This window comes from Rhinolophus ferrumequinum, chromosome 21, assembly GCF_004115265.2.
Source record: "Rhinolophus ferrumequinum isolate MPI-CBG mRhiFer1 chromosome 21, mRhiFer1_v1.p, whole genome shotgun sequence".
Lineage (NCBI taxonomy): Eukaryota > Metazoa > Chordata > Mammalia > Chiroptera > Rhinolophidae > Rhinolophus > Rhinolophus ferrumequinum.
Genome location: NC_046304.1, coordinates 51,743,412 through 51,762,023, shown reverse-complemented (window position 1 = coordinate 51,762,023; position 18,612 = coordinate 51,743,412). Strand labels below are relative to the sequence as shown.

Genomic DNA, 18,612 nt, shown 5'->3' with positions numbered 1-18,612 from the left:
GTTCAGATTCAAAAGGCGCCCCCTGATTTCCCTCTGGCTTCCGCCCCAGGTGGAAGGCGCCTGCTGGCCAGCTGTGGGTCCTCGCCCCACACAAGGCAGAGTCTGAAAAAGCCGAAGGCTGCCTGTCGGTTTTATTTCTCTGGCTTGTTTAAACCCTGCAGCCTGCAGCCCAGAGCAGGGACGGCAAACACTGGATACGGGGCCTCCGCAGGCCCGTGGGAAGTCCCGCCGCCCACTCAAGTGCTCAGAGCCATCGAGCTCTGGGTGCAGAGAAAAGCTCACAGGGCTGCCTCTGGAAGTTCAGTCTACTTGGGGCCAAGTTCTCTTGGAATACGTTAAATTGGCATGAAATCATCGTCAAACACTGACCAGTTCACAGGGTTCAACCCAATGGATTTAAATTGTAAGAAAAACTTATTTGCAAGCGTACACTAACAGAAACAGCTCCCAGCTTCTCCCTGTGGAAGCCTTTCAAAGCCTCCTTTACTGAATAAATTAAGATCTGCTATTCACTTTCCAATCATCCTCACAGATACTTACATTCTTCTGAAGTCCCTGAAACCTCTTTTCCCCCATGAAGATCGAACAACTCCCAGCATCACCGTGACCCTGTATTTACTCTTATCTCTGCCTCTGGGGTCAGAAGAGGAAGAACCCCCACTCCCGAGCCTTCCAGGTTTGCATTTGGAACATTTATTTCAGGAAATACATTTTCAACACTTTGTTATTTATACAAAAAGAGACGAATTTCTCAGGAGGCACATAGCAAAAGGCCACTGCGGAACAGATCCCAGTGAAACTAACAATTTTTCAAAATCTGGCTACAGAGAAGGAAAGCGAAGGCGTCCCGGGGCCGGACGCTGCAGAGCCCCCAAGGGCACGGAGGCTGGCGGGGTGCACCCCACCCAGAAGGCTGCCCCACGTCCTGGCCTGACGCTGGAGGGGGACAGGTCCTTCAAAATCATGGTTTTGGCAAAACCATGGCAAGTTGGCAAGTAAACTGTTTTGCTAAGGGGTCCTTCCTCTCATAGATGGGGAGGGAGCACACGCACCAGCACACATCCGCAGCCCCGAGTCTGTTTGCACCCCATTTCTCCCACTGCTCTTCTCATCGGCTACAGGAAAGCAGCACACCTGGGATCTACAGACCACCTCACCTGTGTCCAACTTTGTTGACCTGAGCCAGACCCCCCCCCCCAGGAGGAAGGGGGAAGCACCAGCGGTCTGCTGTGCACGGCTCGGATGGTCCCTGCTGGTCTCCTATTAGAGACAGAGGGCGAAGGAGCAGACCAGCTGGGCTGTGCTGCTGAGACGGAATCCCGCTCAGTAGCCAGATGTGGGCTATGCAACCTGACTCCTGACCTTTCCACCTTTAGGGGTCTTTACAATGGGCCCTGGGGTGCAGGGACCCAGGTACATTTAGGGCAACAGAAAGTCAGGCTCACCAGGCCTCCCACCTCCCCAGGTTACAGAGCCGGCAAGGGCGGAACCAGGAGGGCTGAGTGTGGGTGGCATCTGGGGTCGCTGGCTGGGTGTCTAAACAGACACACACACACAGACACTTCCCCAGTCACACGGGGCGGGGGGAGGCAGACACCAAGACCACTCAGAACACCCCAGCCACAGTCCACACGGCCCCCGCTTCCTTCAGGCACCTGCCATCACATCCTCACTCAGCTCCTCCAGACTCACTTGCTCAGACTTTCCCAAAAACCAGGAAGTGGGGGAGGGAGGTGCATCTTTTCCTTTGAATCCTCTATCAAATCACAGTGAGATGGGGACGATGGAGAGACGAAGACACCCCCCCTTTTCCAACCTGTCCCCATTTCCCATCTGAGGGGACAGCTGGGGAGTCTGTGGGCTCGCGTGCATGGCTGAGATAAAGGCACTTTCTGCTCCAGGACAGGCTCGCAGGCGGGTGGGCAGGCAGCAGCGAATGGCACCGGCATCTAAGCAACTGGCAACTCGCGTCTCCTGGAATTAACTATTCTCCCCTTGGGGGGCTCAAGGGGGCGCTCTCTGAGTTACGGCCCACACCACGTGGGGTGGTGGGGGCAGGAAGGGGCTCCAGGTCTGCCAGGCTGGCTCCATGCTCCCCCGGGCACAACCCACCAGGCTCCAGGGACTGAGACAGCGGCGGGGGAACCAGGAGCCGGAGCCGCTCCTCTGGCCCCGAGCTGGGCGTGGAGTCGGTCAGCACTGACTCGGGGGGTCTGCTCCGACCCTCCCAGGCGTGCTCCGGCTTCTCCAGGACCCCGGGGACGGCCAGAGAACAGCCTCCACTCCAGGCCCTGCTGTCTGCGGGCCACTAATGGGGGGTGGGGCACTCGTTATCTTTGTTACTCGGCAGCATGGAAAGGGGCGGAGAACAATGACAGATGGAGAGAATTATATAAAATAAAATGGGGTGAGTGGGTGGGCTGGGGGGACGGAAAGTCGGGGGCGGGTCCTGGTGGCATCTACATCTCCTGGGCGGCCGGCTCCTTGTCCTCCACGCCGTTGGGCACGGCGCTGTTGCTTTCGTGCAGGCGCTTCACCCGGTAGGCTTCGAAGTGGATGGTGCTGGTGATGTCCTTGATGTTCTGCATGTGCGTCCTAGGGGGGCACAGGCGTGTCGAGGGGTGGCCCCGGCAGGACGGGCGCGGGAGGCGGGCCCGGGAGGCGGGCGCAGAAGCTCCGCCAGGCCCAGGACTCCCACCACCGCCCTCCCCACTCCCAGGCCTGGGCACAGGGCGGGGCGGTCTCCACGGCAACCCCAGGCCCTCCCAGACACCGGTGCTAATGTGCCCCTTTCTCTGCGTCAAGCCTGTGGCCAGTCCAGGGACAGGGGCTGGGTGCACACTCAGAAAGGGCAGGCGTGTCCTTGCTCCAGTCTACAAGTGCCAGGCTGGTGGCCAGGAGTGCTGGCATGCAAGGGGCAGTGGGTGACCACGGCCTCGGGCGGCGCACTGGTCACCCTGCCAGTCCTGGCTCAGGCTCGCCAGTGGAAAAGGGGGCAGAAGGGTCTGGAGGGGGCGCCCTTCCTCAGCCAGGCTCTGGAACACATCCCCCCAAGCTGTCCCTCCTCTTCACTTCATCTCTAACTTCCACCCGCCAGCTGGCTGAGGAGCTGGGAACTCGGGTACCAGGGCGGGAGCCCCCCACCCTGTCCATTCACCTGCCCAGGACCAGGCAAACCCCCCCTGGCTCCCTCTTTAATAGGCTAGGAAGGGCTACACCTTGGCTAGGCTCAAGGAAAACAGGAAGCCTCAGCCAGGTCCGAGGGTGAGGGCAGAGGATGCTGGAACTGGAGCTGAGGACCCCCCCACAATGTCTAGCACGTGAGACCCCCTGGGGCCCTGAATCTAACGGGCTCGGGCCACAGTGACCAGAACTCAGCCCTTCCCATCCAGGTGACCTCATGTGGCTAAGAAGAATTTTCACGTCCTGCTTTATTCCCAAGAAGGTGTGTTAGAAAATGGACTTGTGAGGTCCTCCCAGAGGAGGGCAGGACATGCCAGGTGCTGCCCAGGACCTCTGCCCACTCACCCACCACCCACACGCCTGATTTAGGCTCCTCTTGGGGGGGGCCTATGCTGTCAGCACCACCCAAAGCATCAACCCATCTCTCACCTGATGAGGAGGTCCCGCAGGTAAGCAAACTCACAGTGTGTGGTGTTCTCAACTGAGAAGAGACAGAAGGGACTTTAGTGTCACTCGAAGCCCCTCCCTCCAGTAGTTCTGGTGCCAAGACGAGCCCCAGGCAGGTGGGCAGGGGAGAGAGGGGGAGTCGCAGCTCCCAGGGGAGCACTGGGCACCTCGAATGCACCAGTGCTGTGGACACTGTAGTGACAGGACTGGCTCAATTCCTGTTCTCCAGAAGGTTCTGAGAACATTCTGGAAGAGTGGGGAGATGGCACAGTAACTCGGCCAAGACAACAGCAGGGGAGAGCTGTGGTAAGGAAGATGGGGGTGGTGGGGCTTGGGGACCAGGGAGGTTTCCTGGGAAGAGGAGAATGTCCGGAGGGAGACCTGAAGAAGGGAGGGAGTCAGGAGTGGAACGAGGCAGGAATTGGAGCGAGAGGGTTAAAGAGAACCTGTGTCCCAATGTGCTCAGGGCACACACAGGGACACACGGACCAGACTGTGGGTTACTGTTTACATCAAGTTCAAGAACCGGCAACATTGAACCCTGCGCTGCCTGGGGACAGCTGCACATCACACAACAGCCCAAAAAAGTAATGGGCACTGGCTAGAGGACAGCAGTTAGTTCTGGGGACGCAGATAGAGCAGGGAGGGAGCCCAGGACCCACAGGCACCCTCGAACACGCCAGCCATGGCTTGGGGCTGAAGCTGGTGGCAGTCTCAGGGTTCATTTAATTGCTGTGCTTCATAACTTACAAGTGAACACACTGCCAAGCGGGTGTGTATATAGTTATTAGGTAACAGCCGGTCTCTGAATGGGTTGGAGAGCTGTATCGCCAAGCTGGAGGGAGGGAGGCGGGCAAAGTCGAATGACAAAGCAGCGGGTGCTCCTCTGCACCATAATTTGACCCGTCTGTCCAGGTTCCACAGCCCTGAGGCTGGAGCTGGGCTGGACCCCACATGCTTGGCTCTACAGTCCAGGCTGCTGCCCCATCATGGAACAGCACGGCCTTTCCAAGTTAAGGGTCTGGTTTTCGCTGCACGGGCTGGCAGGCAGGGCTGGCAGGCAGGGCTGGGGCTGGCAAAAGCCCAGGAGCCTCCACCATGCCGGGCCCTCGGGCGCTCCTGATGGTATTTCAGTTGCTTCTTGCCTGGGCCCTGCCTCCTCACGCACCCCCGACCCCCGCAGGGCAGTGCCCACTCCAGAACCTTCTGCCACTGACTCTCATGCATTTTATCCAATTAGGAGAAGCAGTGAGAGCTGGTGGAAAGAACAGAGCTCTGAAGAGGAGTACGACTTCTGCTTCCCGACCTCTCTGACCCTCAGTTTCCTCATCTGGAACATGGGGATAATAACGGCGCCCACCTCTCAGGGAAAGGAGTTAACTATGTGCCTCATCACACCCACCTTCCTCTCGAAAACACTTCTCGTAGTTTCCAAGGATGGATAAAATACCTCAGGATGGTGGGAGGAAAACAAAGAAATGGGATAGGGAGGGGGACATGCAAGGACGTAGCGTGAGGCAAAAGCACTTAACACGCTTGCCAAGGATAAGCACACAACCCACCGTTTCTAGGATGGGGCAGACATTTCCTCCAGGGTCCTCATAAAAGACGGCTACTGTGTTTCCCCGAAAAAAAGATCTCGCCAGACAACGAGCTCTAATGTGTCTTTTGGAGCAAAAATTAATGTTAAGACCTGGTCTTATTTTACTATGATATAAGACAGGGTATAATATAATATAATACAACATAACATAATACTGGGTCTTATATTAATTTTTGCTCCAAAAGACGCAAGGTCTTATTGCGAAAATAAGACAAAGGTCTTATTTTCAGGAAATACAGTAGCACGTGAGAATTGCCACCTCGCCACTGTCTTTACAGTTCTATGGGGCTGCTTCGTTTAAAGGCCCTCAAGAGGACCTTGGTGGTGCCACAACAACGCACAGGTCACTTAAAGCGACAGGATCACGGACATATAACGTGGAAGCAAAACAGAAAACCAGCTTGCTGTCTCCCAACAATTTCCATTACCGACTGCCTGCAGGGCCGGAGGTGGCCACTAGGGGACAGCAGAGGCGTGTCAATCACCGGCTGTCCTCCTCGCTGTTCTCAGGTCTGCCCCCTTTCTTATCCCAAACTTCTCTCCAAAACATTCCTTCATAGAAATGTTCTTAAACAGAGGAAGGTCTCAGGAAGAGACTAGGGGCCAAGGCGCGAGCCCAGAGTAAAGCCTGATTTAGACTGCCAAGGTGGGGCACGGAGGTGAGGGGAGGCGGGACCACGGACACCTCCTCTGACCAGGGTGGGGCAAGTGAGGGGGGCGGGGGGTGGTGGTGTAGAAGGCAACCCAGCCTGCGGTGCAGACACGGAAAACACCCAGACAGTGGCTAGTTTAGAAAAACACCCACCCTGCACCCAACCGCTAGCACCCATGCGGGCACCAGGGAAAGGCTGGCGTTCCCTCCACCCTCCTCTAGGTTTGAATCCAGTGCAGGGTGGGCTCATGGATTCCAGAGCCTGGGCAGGTTTTCTGCCTCTGCAAGGAGGGTACAGACACAGCCACAGGAAGCTCCTAGAACTGAATGATAATCCATGTAAAAAGAGCTGGCCTGGGGCGTGATCAAATGCCTGGCAATTTTCATTATCATCAGTTTCTTAGAGCATTCTGCCCCAAAAGCTCCCATGGTCTTTGGACATTCATCTTACTGACATCTTGACACACAGCACCCACTTCATGGATGGTGAAAACTGAGGCCCTGCGGGATTAAGGCACTTGCCCAATTTCACAGACCTGGGGGTGGGGGACGCAGCTGGACTCAAATGTATTTACTCTGCTTTCTTCTCTACTGGGCCTTTCAGCCAAGTGAACAGGGAACAAAGTGGCCGGTTTTAATCTGTCGTTTTCCCCTCCTCTGTTTTAAAGAGGGAGGAAGGAACAGAGAGGGGAAGAGTAACGAAATGCCCAGGTCCATCCCACTTAGGTGGTTACCTGTAGTGGGTAGAATTGTGTCCCTAAAACCATGTCCAATCCCCAACCCTTGGTACTTGTGAATGGGGTCTTACTTTGAAAAAGTTTTTGAAGATGTAATTAAGGTAAGTCGTCCAGGATTTAGGGTGTGGCCTAAAGCCAATGACAAATGTCCTTATAAGAGGAAATGACAGACACACAGAGAGAAGGCCGACGACAAAGCAGAGTGGGGGGATGCGTCTACAAGCCAAGGCGACCAAGCCCTGCCACCAAGGAGACAGGCCTAGAACAGCTCCTCCCTCAGCCTCCAGAAGGAACCAACCCTGCCCACACCTTGATTTTGGACTTCCTACCTCCAAAACTACAAGAGAATAAATTTCGGCCACCGAGTCGGGGCTAATTTGTTAAGGCAGCCTCAGGACACTGAGATATGTGGGTCTTGGGAATTTCTGCAGGGTGAGGGCCATCTGGTTCTCAGACTGGACAGAGCTATTGCTTAGTCCTTTCCTTGGCCCACAGAGGTGGGGCGATCTGACCAGGGTCACACAGCAGGCCTGTGAAACTCCAGCCCCCAGACCCAGAGCTTGGCAGAGCCCGTGGCAGCTCCCTCCTCGCTGGGTATTTCCACCCGTGAGAGACCAGGTGCCATCTGCTAATGGCTGTGGGCCCTGGATGGTTCCCCAAGATGACCCTGCTGGCTGGGTGGGGCAGCGCAAGCGAGGAGGTCTAACAACACCCAGCGCAGGCCCTGGCACCCAGCTCTCGGTCAGCAGTGGCAGCTTTATTCTGCTGCTCTGCCCGCAGCCCCAGACATCAGCTCCATCATTACCTTCGATGGTGCCCCACTTGGTTTTCCTGCCAAGGATCCTCTTCCCGTTCACTTGGTACTCATGGTCACTGCCCACCACGGCGAACGGGATCATCTCCTGGGGGAGGGGCAGGCGGCATGGGTCACACATGCGTGGAACGGCCTGGCCGCTCCCTGGGCCCCTGGGAGGAGCTGCCCTGAGCCCGGGGCCCCAGAACCAAGACCCTTGGCCCGAGAGCCATGTGGACACTCGGGCTCCCACCCGCCCAGCCCAGACAGCATGTTCTCATGGCTCCAGGCCATCCCACCGGTTTCCCTTAGACCCCCAGCCGGAACTGAGGGGCCCCCAGGAAGAGTGTCTTTGCCAATCTACTCACTCGGAACTTCTCGTTCACCAGCCGGTCCTCTGCGTCCTCGTCAAACTCTTTCTGTGGGTAAACGTCGATGCCATTGGACAGCAGGTCTGCAGTGATCTGTGGGGGAGGGCGGGAGATGTGGGCACCGTCCGCACGCCTGCTGGAACAGCCCAGCGGTACCTGCCCTCACCGTGACCAGCACAATGTCAGGGCCCCAGGCTCGGGGTCATGGGCGGGCTCTGAGGGGCTGCTGACCTTGATCCCTCCAGTTCTTGTACTCCTGAGTGGAGGCGCGCTGCAGACCCGTCTGCCAGGAGACCTGCAGCTGCCTGAGGGACTCGGCTCACTGTCCCAAGCATCTCCCTGTCTTTCCTCTCCAGTTCATCATACCCCCAGGGAAGTAAATTCAGGGTTGCCTAGTCCTCCGCTCCGGAGCTCTACCTAAAACCCCTCTCACTGTGGCTCCAAACGCCTGTAAAGGCGCACCTGGTCACGTTAAACCGTCACCACCCTTTGCAGTGACAGCTGCCTCACACCGATGTTCAATCGATCACGTCCCCATGAACAGCCGTCATGGCTGCCCTGAGCACAGACCCACGCCCGTGGGTAGCATCGGGGGCTTTCTGCTTCCTTTTCCCTCAGGCAGACACACCCACTGTAAGGGGACTGTCCTCCCCTAGACATGCCAGGCAGTCCCAGGCCCCGGGGCGCTGGCTTTGGGCATGAGGTGGGGGGCCTCCTAGCTCCCACTCACTGGGGCAGAGCTCTGCTGGGGCCCAGCACTTCGGTTTTCAAGTTCCCAGGTGGTTCTGACCTGCGGCCTGGATAGGAAGCAGCAGCCCAAGGTCGCCCAAGTGCTCAGTCACGCCTCCCCACACAGCCAGCAGTGGGACCACAGCAGGGAAGGCAGCAGCAGCCACCTGTCCCCTCTACAAAGATCACCCCTTTCCGACTTTCTCTTCTAATAGAAACCTGGCATGTTGTGTCCGCGAGGCCCTCACTGGTCTCCCTCCCCCCAGCGGTGGGGGTGGGGGCAGGCGGAGGTGGGGCCGTACCCGCTGTTTGAAGTAGACCCTCTCCTCCAGAGTCAGCGTGTCGGCCTTGGCAATGACTGGCACGATGTTGACCACTTTGCTGAGGCGCTTCATGAACTCGATGTCCAGGGGCCTGAGCCTGGAACCGAACAATGTGGATAAGAGTGTGTGGCTGGGAGACAGGAGTGAGGGGGAGGGTCGCCGCCCCCCGCCCGGATGGAGCAGAGGGAGGGCCCAAAGCACGGGCCCCAGGTTCTGCGGCATCCCAGCCCGCCTGGCCTCAGCCACCACCCAGGCTGAAGGTGGGTGTGTGGGGGGCGGGGGGAGGGGGACCACGGACGATTAGCGGTGTGGACGCCCGGGGGAGACCGGCCGGACGCGCAAGTGGCGGCAGCGGCAGCGGCAGCTGACCACGCCCCCCACCCCCACCCCCACCCCCCACCTCTGCGCCCAGCCCCAGGGCGTGGCCATGCGCCCGACGTACGAGTGGCCGGTGGCCGGGATGAAGTACAGGCAGCAGTGGACGCGTGTGTCGGGGATACGCTTCTTTCGGTTGATGTTGACCTCCTCCTGCAGGTACTTCTCGTACTGGTCGTTGATGAACTTCATGATGGGCTGCCAGCTGCACAGAGAGGCCAGTTAGCCTGCACGCCGGACGCCCTCCGGTCCCAGCTCAGGGCCGGCTCGGAGATAATTCCCCAGTTCCAGCCCGACACCCAGTCTTCCAGGACACATATTGGGGTGTGTGACTATTTGAGCCGGCACCATAGCCTTATCTCAGGCCTTTGACCTCAGCGGCGGGTGGGGGAAGGTAGGGTTCTCAGGGTTACCCTGCTGTGGTCCAGAATTTGGGACCCCCTCTGGGTTTAGCAGCAGATCAGGCTAGGTGACAGGTCCCAGCACCCCCAGGGGCCATGGAACCCTCATGGCTCTGACTCTGGGAGGGGCCCAGGGAGCCCCAGCACCCTTTTAGTGCTCTTCCGCCTGGAGGGTGGCCCCCATGCCCGCCTGGGCCCCAGAGCCCCTAACCCTCACCAGTTCTCATTGTTGATGTGGTCCCCGAAGCCCGGCGTGTCGATGACGGTCAGCTTCATACGGACACCCTTCTCCTCGATATCTGCAGGATCACAGCACCCACCGGGCTCAGGGGAAGGCCCAGGGCCCCAGCACACCCAGAGAGGGCCCCGCCTGCTACAAGGAGCCCACAGCCTGCCTGGCCAAACCTGCCCCAGTAAGACCCACTCGATGCACCCAAGGTGACCAGCGATGGCATCCCAGGTTACGTCAGGGAGATGAGGGCCTCGAGCAGCAAAAGTCCAGCCAGGGCTGGACCCCACCTGGGTATCGTGGGTGGACCCCACCTGTGATTTCTGGTGGAAAACGTTGTCTCCAGGGACTCAGCCTGACTGGGCCCACACGGGTTCAGGAGAGCACCCCTGACCTAGACTTAACGTGCCCAGAGGTGCCACCACGAGTCCCCAGCTCAGGGGACCTGGGGTCCTGACTTGGCAGCCCTACCCCAGCCCCGGCCAGTGCTCACCGTGTGTGATGGACTTGATCTCAATGGTCTTGGGGATACGCTCCTCCGAGGTGGGCTGCTGCACTGACTTCCGGCTGATTTTGGATTTGAAGAGGGTGTTGATCAAGGTGGACTTCCCCAGGCCACTCTGCCCTGGGGAGAGAACGGGCTGTCGGCAGGGGTCGGCGGGGCTCCCGTCAGGCGGTGCGCGGGCCTGCGACTCAGTGATGCCTGGGATCGCTCTCACCCAGCACCCCTCCGTGGGGGGCTCTGGGTCAGGGGGAGCTGGGTAGGGGTAGAGCTCCCACAGGAGGACCTGGATCCCATGCCTCCCAACCACAGGAGTAGTCAAACCGCCCAGACCTCCCGAGAGGAGCTGAGACGCAGAGCAGGGTGGGGGAGGCAGGGTGAGGGGGTGGCTCCTCCAGTACAGTTCCAGTCTTAGCTGTTGGAGGTACCAGGATCCACATGAGTTTTGAAGGAAAAGCTCTGCCTGGACCCTCCACCCCCGGATCCTGGAGGGAGGGTCTGCATACCCCATGGAGGGAGGTCTTCGAACCAGCCATGGTCAGACAACAGCCAAACTGCCCACGCTGCAGGGTTCTGGTCCAAAGACCCAGGGGTCAGGCTCACAACCTTCAGGGCTCATCTAGGTTGGGTCATCTAAGCTGAAATGCTGGTACACTCAACGTATGCAGCATGAAGCTGAGTGACCGCCAAACAGTAGAAGGTCACTGTCAGTTCTTCCTGGCGCAGGAGGCCTGGTCAGAGCCCCTAGACGGTGGGCAGCTATGCCTTGCTGCCAGGGGCAGCGACAGCCACTGGCTGGTGCCCACATCAATAGACCCTGCAGCTGAGGGGCAGACTAGCCAGTGAATGCGCCCAGGGTATGAGGCCGTGAACACCCCCTCCGCCCCCGCGTGGCTCCCAGGCACCCTGTGAGCCTCAAGCACTCCTAGCCTTGCTGTGTACCCAAATCTAACCTCACCCCAAGTCCCGTCCTACAGCAGGAGGGAAGAGGGCAGAGGGGCACGACATGGGAGGGGACCCAGACTCAGCTGTGACCGGAAGGTCCCCTCCTGCTCTAAATCGTCGTGAATGTAGGCTGTGCCTCTCAGCTGCTAACCAGTAGATCCCGCTCACACGGCACTCACTGTGCGCCAGGCACCATCCAAATGCGGCAGTTTCACCTCGCAACCAGGTGCCCTCATTATCCCACTTGACAGATGGGGAAACTGAGGCACTGGGCTCAGAATGGGGTTCAAAACGCAGCAGCCCTGCTCCAGAACCCCAGCCATGACATTTCACCTTGGGGTTAACAGTGGGAATGGCTGTGGACACTTATAAGGTGCCTACTATGCGCTAGGCATGCCTCAGCACTGTGTACACAACGGCAGACTCGGAGCCCCTTCCCGGTGCTGAGATGCCCTAGGCCATGCTGACCAACATACTTCTAAAAATTCACTTAGACTGATTTTCCAACTTTGATAACCTGTCAAGGAAAAGCATGGGCTCCCAGGAAGCTGGTCTCACGAATCCCTGGCCCCCGTTTAACAGCCAGGGACTGGCTCCCCACCCCCACCCCGCCTACCTGTCTTGTGTCCAACCAGGCTCAGGCCAGAAACTATGTCAAATGTTCCAGCCACAGCCCCTTCCATCTAGATGTCACTGGGGTATTTTAAAGTTTATCCCACTATTACTATTATTTTTATCACCATCACATCTCTACTGCTTCTGTAACTTCTCAAGTACGCGTGACCATGCCAAGGACAGAACATGCCATCACATTTGCCCCACGGTCTCTTTGGAGTCTGGATTATCCCATTTTATGGATGAGGAAACCGAGGCTGGGAGGAGAAGCCCTGTAAAAGTCAGCAGGCAGCTCAGAGGGGGCAAAGCTGGGATTCCACCCTGGGGCCGTGGGCCCCCCGCAGGCGCCTTTCCACCCTAGCTGCATCTCTCTGGTGGGGGCACTGCAATGGGAGGGTGGGAGGAGGAACCAGGCTCCCATCTCTCTGCCCTCGTGAACCACGACCTGAGCACACCCTCTCTGGGTCTCACTTCCACCTGTAAAGCAGGGCGCCCCCATCACAGGGTTACCATGAGTACTGAATGGGACCTGAGGGGTTTCTGGGACGAGAGCCTGCTCCCCTAACCCTGTCTGGGCTGGGCTAATCAATGACCTGCCCCAGTGACCATCCAGCTCTCCTGGGGCTGCCAGGAAGTCTCCAGCCAGGCCTGCTGGGCCTGGGGCCCAGCCCCACGCAGGGCTAGAGGGCCAGATCTCGAGCAGTAGCGAGGGGAACGTTTCAGCAGAAGCTAAAAGCAGAGGGTACAGGCCACTGGTCAGAGAGCTGCGGTTTTCTGAGTACCTGCCCTTCCCGAGCTCTCAAGGGTCCTGAATGGAGGGGCAGCAGCCCCTCTGAGGTGCTGGCCGGAGCTGGGACCCTCCAGGCAGGCACATGGATGCACACGCAATGCCACTCACAACCCATCCTGCGGGCCAGGTCTGTCACCCCCATCTTACAGGAGAGAAGACTGAGCCCAGGACTCGGTGTGGGCCGAGTGGTCTGTCTCGGGGTAGGGGGCGGGACTCACCAACCACCATGATGTTGAACTCAAAGCCCTGCTTCATGGCCTTCCTTCGCATCTGCTCCAGGATGGAGTCGATCCCCACGTAGCCCAAGTCCGCGGGGGCCTTCTCGTTCCGCGGTGCGGGCACCTGCTTGAGCCCAGCATCTCTGGGGGTGTCGGCCATATCGCCAACGCAGCCGGGAGCTGCCTCAGTGGCTGTGGGAAGAAGAGCAGAGGCTTTAGGGAGGACAGGGGTCATATGCAGACATCCACCAAGCATCACCATCCTTAGGTGGCTCTAGCCATCAGCCCCATTTCTCGGATGTGGAAACTGAGGCTCAGTTGCCCAAGAGAGCCCTGAAAAACACCCCAGAGCTGAAGCCCCTTGCCACAGTGCCCTATAAAAGGCACTGACTGTCCGGCAGCCACTTGGCCTGGCCCACTGAGCCCCACCCCAGACTCTCAGACCTGTCTCCTTCTCTGCTTTTGAATCTCCCTCCCCACCAGCTTGCCCCTCTGTGGACTCCGTGGCAGGGTTGACCTGTGGATATTCCCCTCGCCCCCCATCATCTGAGCTTCGTCCTAGAGAGCTGCTCAGAGGAGGGCAGTGTCCAGGTATCCCGGTGGGCCCTCTCCATCACCTTCACCTGCCTCGAGGTCCCAACACCCGCTGTGGCCCGAAGGCCTCAGGGTCCCTCAGGGTCAAACAGCCTGGGCCAGGACAGAGGAGGGTCCGCACTTATTCCATCCTGCCACTCCTGGGTGATCTGCTCAATCCCGGGGGCCTGCCGACAGCCCTGGGCGGGGGGAGTGCCTGGGTGCAGAGCCATGCTCCTCCCAACTCAGCTGTCCTGGGGGGCAGGTAGGCGAGGGCTCCGGACTGGACCCAGGCGGCCGTCTTCTCTGACTGCCTGGCACCTGTGTGCCCCATGCCCACAGGCCAGGATGAGGTTCTGCTTTCAGGTCAGCAGGCCGTCAGGAAGGTGGGGCCGAGCTTCTCGAAATAACTCAAGCTTCTGTGGTCTGCAGGGCAGAACCTCCTCCTTCCTACAGCCCCTCCCCTGGCTGCCCTGGAGCCTACATGCCCAGGTCAGAAGGCACCCACTGGGGCCCTGAGGTGTGCCCGTCCAGTGGGCTGGTCAGGCGTTCAGAAGTGCGGGTTCTCCCCTCCCCACCCCCCGGTCTGGTTGGAGCACACCGGTGGTCGCACTGCGCCCCCAGACACACCACACATTTCCTCAGCCAGCCTCCCAGCTGCCCCGTGGGGACAGACTCTGCTCTGCTACTTCTCTGGTCCACCTTCCTGTGCCTCAGTGGGTCTAGGTTCTTCTCAGCCCCTGCCCGCCGAGAATGTTCAGCTCCATCCTACCTCCCAGGAGGGTCACAGGTCTGTCCTGCTGTGCCCGGAGCTCGCAGGGTGACCACACAGTGTGTCCTGAACCCCCCCCTGCCCCTCGGGCCCATCCCGTCGACCCTCATGGAGGGGCTCGTTGGTTCCCTGGGCATCATCCCCAGTGTCCCATTGCCAGTGTGAGCAAGCAGTCCCCCAAGCACGCCCCCCCCGATCACCCACTCCTGCCCCACCCCCATGAAGCCCAGGACACGGGTTGCCAAGGCAGAGGTCCCTGCTGAGTTTTCAGTAAACTGCATTTCCACTTCCTGGGGGAATAACTGGCTCCACCATCCCCTGGCTCCAGTGGGCCCAGCGGCTCCCATGCCCGTGTCCTGTCCTCAGCACCGAGTGAGCTGAGATCAGCCAGCACCCTTCCCCCCACGCCCAGGCCTGAAGGTGACCAGGACTCGGGGGCTGACACATTCAAGACATCGGAGTGTGGGTGGTTTATCCTCCCGAGTCAGTCACTCACTTCCCTGTTTCCTAAGAATTCTGACCACAGCGAGTTGAGAGAATAAGAAAATAATAAAACGCATAAAAATGCCAGGGAGTGCCGAGGGGTCCCCCGTCCTTCCTGATAATAACAGGTAGCTACTAGAGGCCACGGTCTGCACTGCCCACCCCCACCCAGGGAAAGGCAACGGACCCAGGAGGACCCAGCTCCATGCAAGACCCAGGAGGATGACAACCGCCACTCATCACTCCTGGCCCCCTCCCTGTGCCCCCCGCTCAGAAATCCTCTCCCTGGGCCCCCAGCATCTTTAAATAAACAAAGACAAGAGCTGCATCTGGGCCCACATGTGGCTTTGGGGCTGCTTCCTGGAGACAGACACGGGCCGTGCCTTATGGGGCAGCAGTTCAGCCCTGCCCCACGTGACTGAAAATTGCTTCCATCTGTCTGTGGGTCTGGGAGCCATTCTCTACCCCACCCCCTCACCCCCTCCACCCCTCACCCCCTTTCCAGCAGTGGGTGGGGAGACGGATGGTCGGACTCTGAGCCCCTCTCACTTCCCCTGCACGGGCTCTGGGAGCAGCCGCTCCAGCTGGCCCCTTCTACAACCACCAACATCCATTATAGAAACCAGAACCAAAGCAAACATCCTGCCCACCAGGGCCCTGATTGAGAAATAATAAAAACATCAAGCCCGTCCTCCCCCCTGCCTCCCCTCCCCGCCTGAGGGAAGGGCCTTTGTACAGGTGAGAGTCCCGTCCTGCCTCCCCTCTTCTGGCAACCTCCACTCTGCCTACCCCAATCGCCAGGGTGGCTGCAGGCCGTGACACAAGAGCTCTTCCTTCTACCAGGCCAGGGCAAGCTTTGGGGTCTGCCTTCAGGACCCCCACGTGGAAAAGCAGAGGCCTCGCAGGCAAATTTGTCCAGATACACTTTTGGTGAACCCTTCTTTCCGTGAAAAGTCACCAGCGCCTGGTTGCAGGCCCCCCCCCCCCCGGGTTCTCCAGCTGTAAGGGACATTTACTCAGCACCATCCAATAGGGTTTCTTTTATGATGGAAAACTGTGCCTGCACGGTGCAATATGGCAGCCACATGGGACTTCTTAAAAATTGTGGTAAAATGCCCGTCGCATAAACTTTACCATCCTAACCATTTTGAAGTGTACAGCTCGGTGGCATTAAGTACATTCACATTGTTGTGCAACATGTCCCCAGAACTCTTCATGTTGCAAAACTGAAACTGTCCCCATTAAACAATTCTCCACTCCCCTCCCCCAGCCCCTGGCAACCACCATCCTACTTCCTGTCTGTAAGAATTTGACTATCTAGATAGATGCTTCACATAAGTAGAATCCTACAGCACGTCTTTCTATGTCCGGCTTATTTCACGTAGCATCAAATCCCCAAGGTTTGTCCATGCTGCAGCAGGTGTCAATTTCCTTCCTCACTGAGGCTGGTTGCCACTCCACTGATGGACAGTGCGTACTTGGTCTGTCCATTCATCCGTCGACAGACGCTCCGGTTAACTTGGTGTCTTGGCTCTTGTGAATAATGTTGCGTGAACGTGGGTGTGCAGGAATTTCCGTGAGACCCCGCAATTCCATTGGTCGTAGTAGTTGTCATTTTTTGAGGACCCACCAACTCTTTTCATGTGTGACTTTTGAGCTCTTGGAGTGCAGCTAGTCCAACCGAGCAGCTGAATTTTTTAATTCAATTTTAATTAAGTTCAATTTAAATAGCCACACGTGGCAAATGGCAACTCTACCGGACGGCACAGAATTCTAGTCCAACCTACTCCTTTTACAAACGGGGAAAATGCGGTCCCCAGAGTGACTTTTTCTGAAATGCCTTTGGAAGCGGTCAGGCCAACAGGAGCTCTTCACTGAATTTAATCCACCCTGTAACTTCATTCAGTTCTGTGACATTTGATTAATATCGGTGTCCCCTGCACAGACCGTGAGCTCGTGACGATGGCAATGAAGTGTGTGGATCCCCCACTGGATCTCCAGAGTCCCATAAAGTAGGGAACTTGATTCTAATGCTCGCAAATGAATGGGGTCCTGGAGTCTCCCCTTGGGGTGGCAGAAAGGGCGCTGAAGCCCTGGGCTGGCCCGCAGTCCCTCCGCGATATTGGTCAGACCCTGTCCACTACCTCCTGACCTGTGTCCAACCCTCCCCACTGACCTCCCTGCCTGCGGCTGGGGCCTCAGTCTTCCCATGGCCCCAACCCCTGACTTGTTCCAAACCCAAACTTCATCAAAGGTTATTAATAGGAAAGGGAAGTTCTTAACAGAAAAATAAGAGGTTTCACATTTACATGCATGATCACTACACCCCGGTCAATAAACAGCAAAGAGAGGCCCCATTTTGAGAGTGGAAACTCATGCTCAGAGAAGTTAAGTAACTCATCCAAGGTCACACAGCAATGCCTGCCTTTTCACTGTTCCTGGCTGCTATGAATCCTGCTTTGGGAAGCCCTTGGGACAAGGGGATCTGGAGAGGAGCAACCTGCCACGCCCCTCCTTCACTCTCCTCCACTGAGGGTGCCAGGGTGGCTCTGGGGCTGGGCCCCTGGGGCAGCCTCACCCCTGTCCCCCAGAGTCAGCCATTCTCTCCCCAGGCTCCCGAGGCCCAGGGTGACATCACCACCTCATGGAAGGCTGGCCCAAGTGACCGTCCAGGCGGGGGTGACCTTACAAACTGGTTATGCCTTCCTTCCAAATTATTTTCTTTATTGCGGTTACAGATACATAAGATAAAATTGTGACTATTTTACCCATGTTTAAGTGTTGGAGTCGGTGTCATTAAGTACATTCACAGGGGTGTGTGACCATCGCCCTGATCTATTTCCAGAACTTTTTCATCACCCTAGACAGCTCTGCACCAAACACTAAGACCCCTACCCCTTCCCTCCGCACAGACTATTCTACTTCCTGTCTCTGCATACGGCTACTCTAAGACCTCACGTAAGTGGAATCACACAGTAGTGGTCGTTCGTGCCTGGTTTATTTCACTTAGCACAATATCTGCACGGTTCATCCACGTTGTAGAGAATGTCAGGATTTCCTTCCTTCTGAAAGCAGAGTCACAGCCCACTGTGTGTACAGACCACACTGTGTGTGTCCATGCGCGTGTCCATGGACACCTGAGCTGTCCCCAGCTTCTGGCGACTGTGCACAGATGTTTACGTACCTGAGTCCCACTTTCAATTCTCTTGGGTGTCCAGCCTACTTATTAACAGAATCCAGCTGTTTCTCAGAAAGGCTGTGGTTTGGACAATAAATGACACGGTCATCCCACAGTGCAAGCCAGGTGTGACACTTCCCTGTACCTGGTCCAGGCGTCACGGTTGGGAACAGGGGCTCTGGGTTCCAGCCCGTCTGCAGGTACCTCCACGTGCCACACCTGCCCTGCCCTCCCCACAAGCTCCTGAACCCGAGGCTGCGGCTTGTTCGGTGGCATCCCCAACTCCTAGCCCAGGGAGTGGCACAAAGTAGCTACTCAAGAAATAGCTAAACCGTCTACCAGCGGATGAAAGGGTAAACAAAATGCGGTGTGTCCACGACTCGGCCACAATAAGCAGTGACACCTTGAAACACGTGAAGTGAAAGGAACCAGAAGTGCGAGGCACATCCTATGTGATCCCACTGAAATGAAGTGTCCAGCGTAGACAAGTCCAGAGACAGGGCCATTAGCGCTCGCCGGGGCTGGGGGAGGGGCGGTGGCTGCCTGCCGTGCGCGGGGCTTCCTCTGTGTCCTGGAACTAGGCAGGGAGGATGGCTGTACCACACCGTGAAACAGTGCCACCGAATTAACTGGACACGCTAAATGGGTGAATCGTGAGAGATGGGAATTGTACCTCAAAACGCTGTGAAGAAA

The 18,612-nt window shown here is 57.7% G+C and overlaps 1 protein-coding gene across 10 annotated transcripts in view; it reads right to left on the bottom strand.

Moving 5' to 3' along the window:
- Positions 1–670: 670 nt before the first annotated feature.
- SEPTIN9 (septin 9) overlaps positions 671–18,612 on the bottom strand; it is a 155,870-nt gene continuing 137,928 nt past the window's right edge. For all 10 annotated transcript variants that reach the window (XM_033091824.1, XM_033091825.1, XM_033091828.1 and 7 more), the window contains 9 exons: positions 12,914–13,105; positions 10,337–10,468; positions 9,832–9,913; positions 9,281–9,418; positions 8,818–8,935; positions 7,784–7,879; positions 7,428–7,524; positions 3,613–3,664; positions 671–2,595 (listed from right to left, as the gene is read on the bottom strand). In XM_033091824.1, the coding sequence (XP_032947715.1) occupies positions 2,460–2,595; positions 3,613–3,664; positions 7,428–7,524; positions 7,784–7,879; positions 8,818–8,935; positions 9,281–9,418; positions 9,832–9,913; positions 10,337–10,468; positions 12,914–13,105 (1,043 nt within the window). In that variant the 3' untranslated portion in view covers positions 671–2,459. The remainder of the gene's footprint in view (positions 2,596–3,612; positions 3,665–7,427; positions 7,525–7,783; positions 7,880–8,817; positions 8,936–9,280; positions 9,419–9,831; positions 9,914–10,336; positions 10,469–12,913; positions 13,106–18,612) is intronic.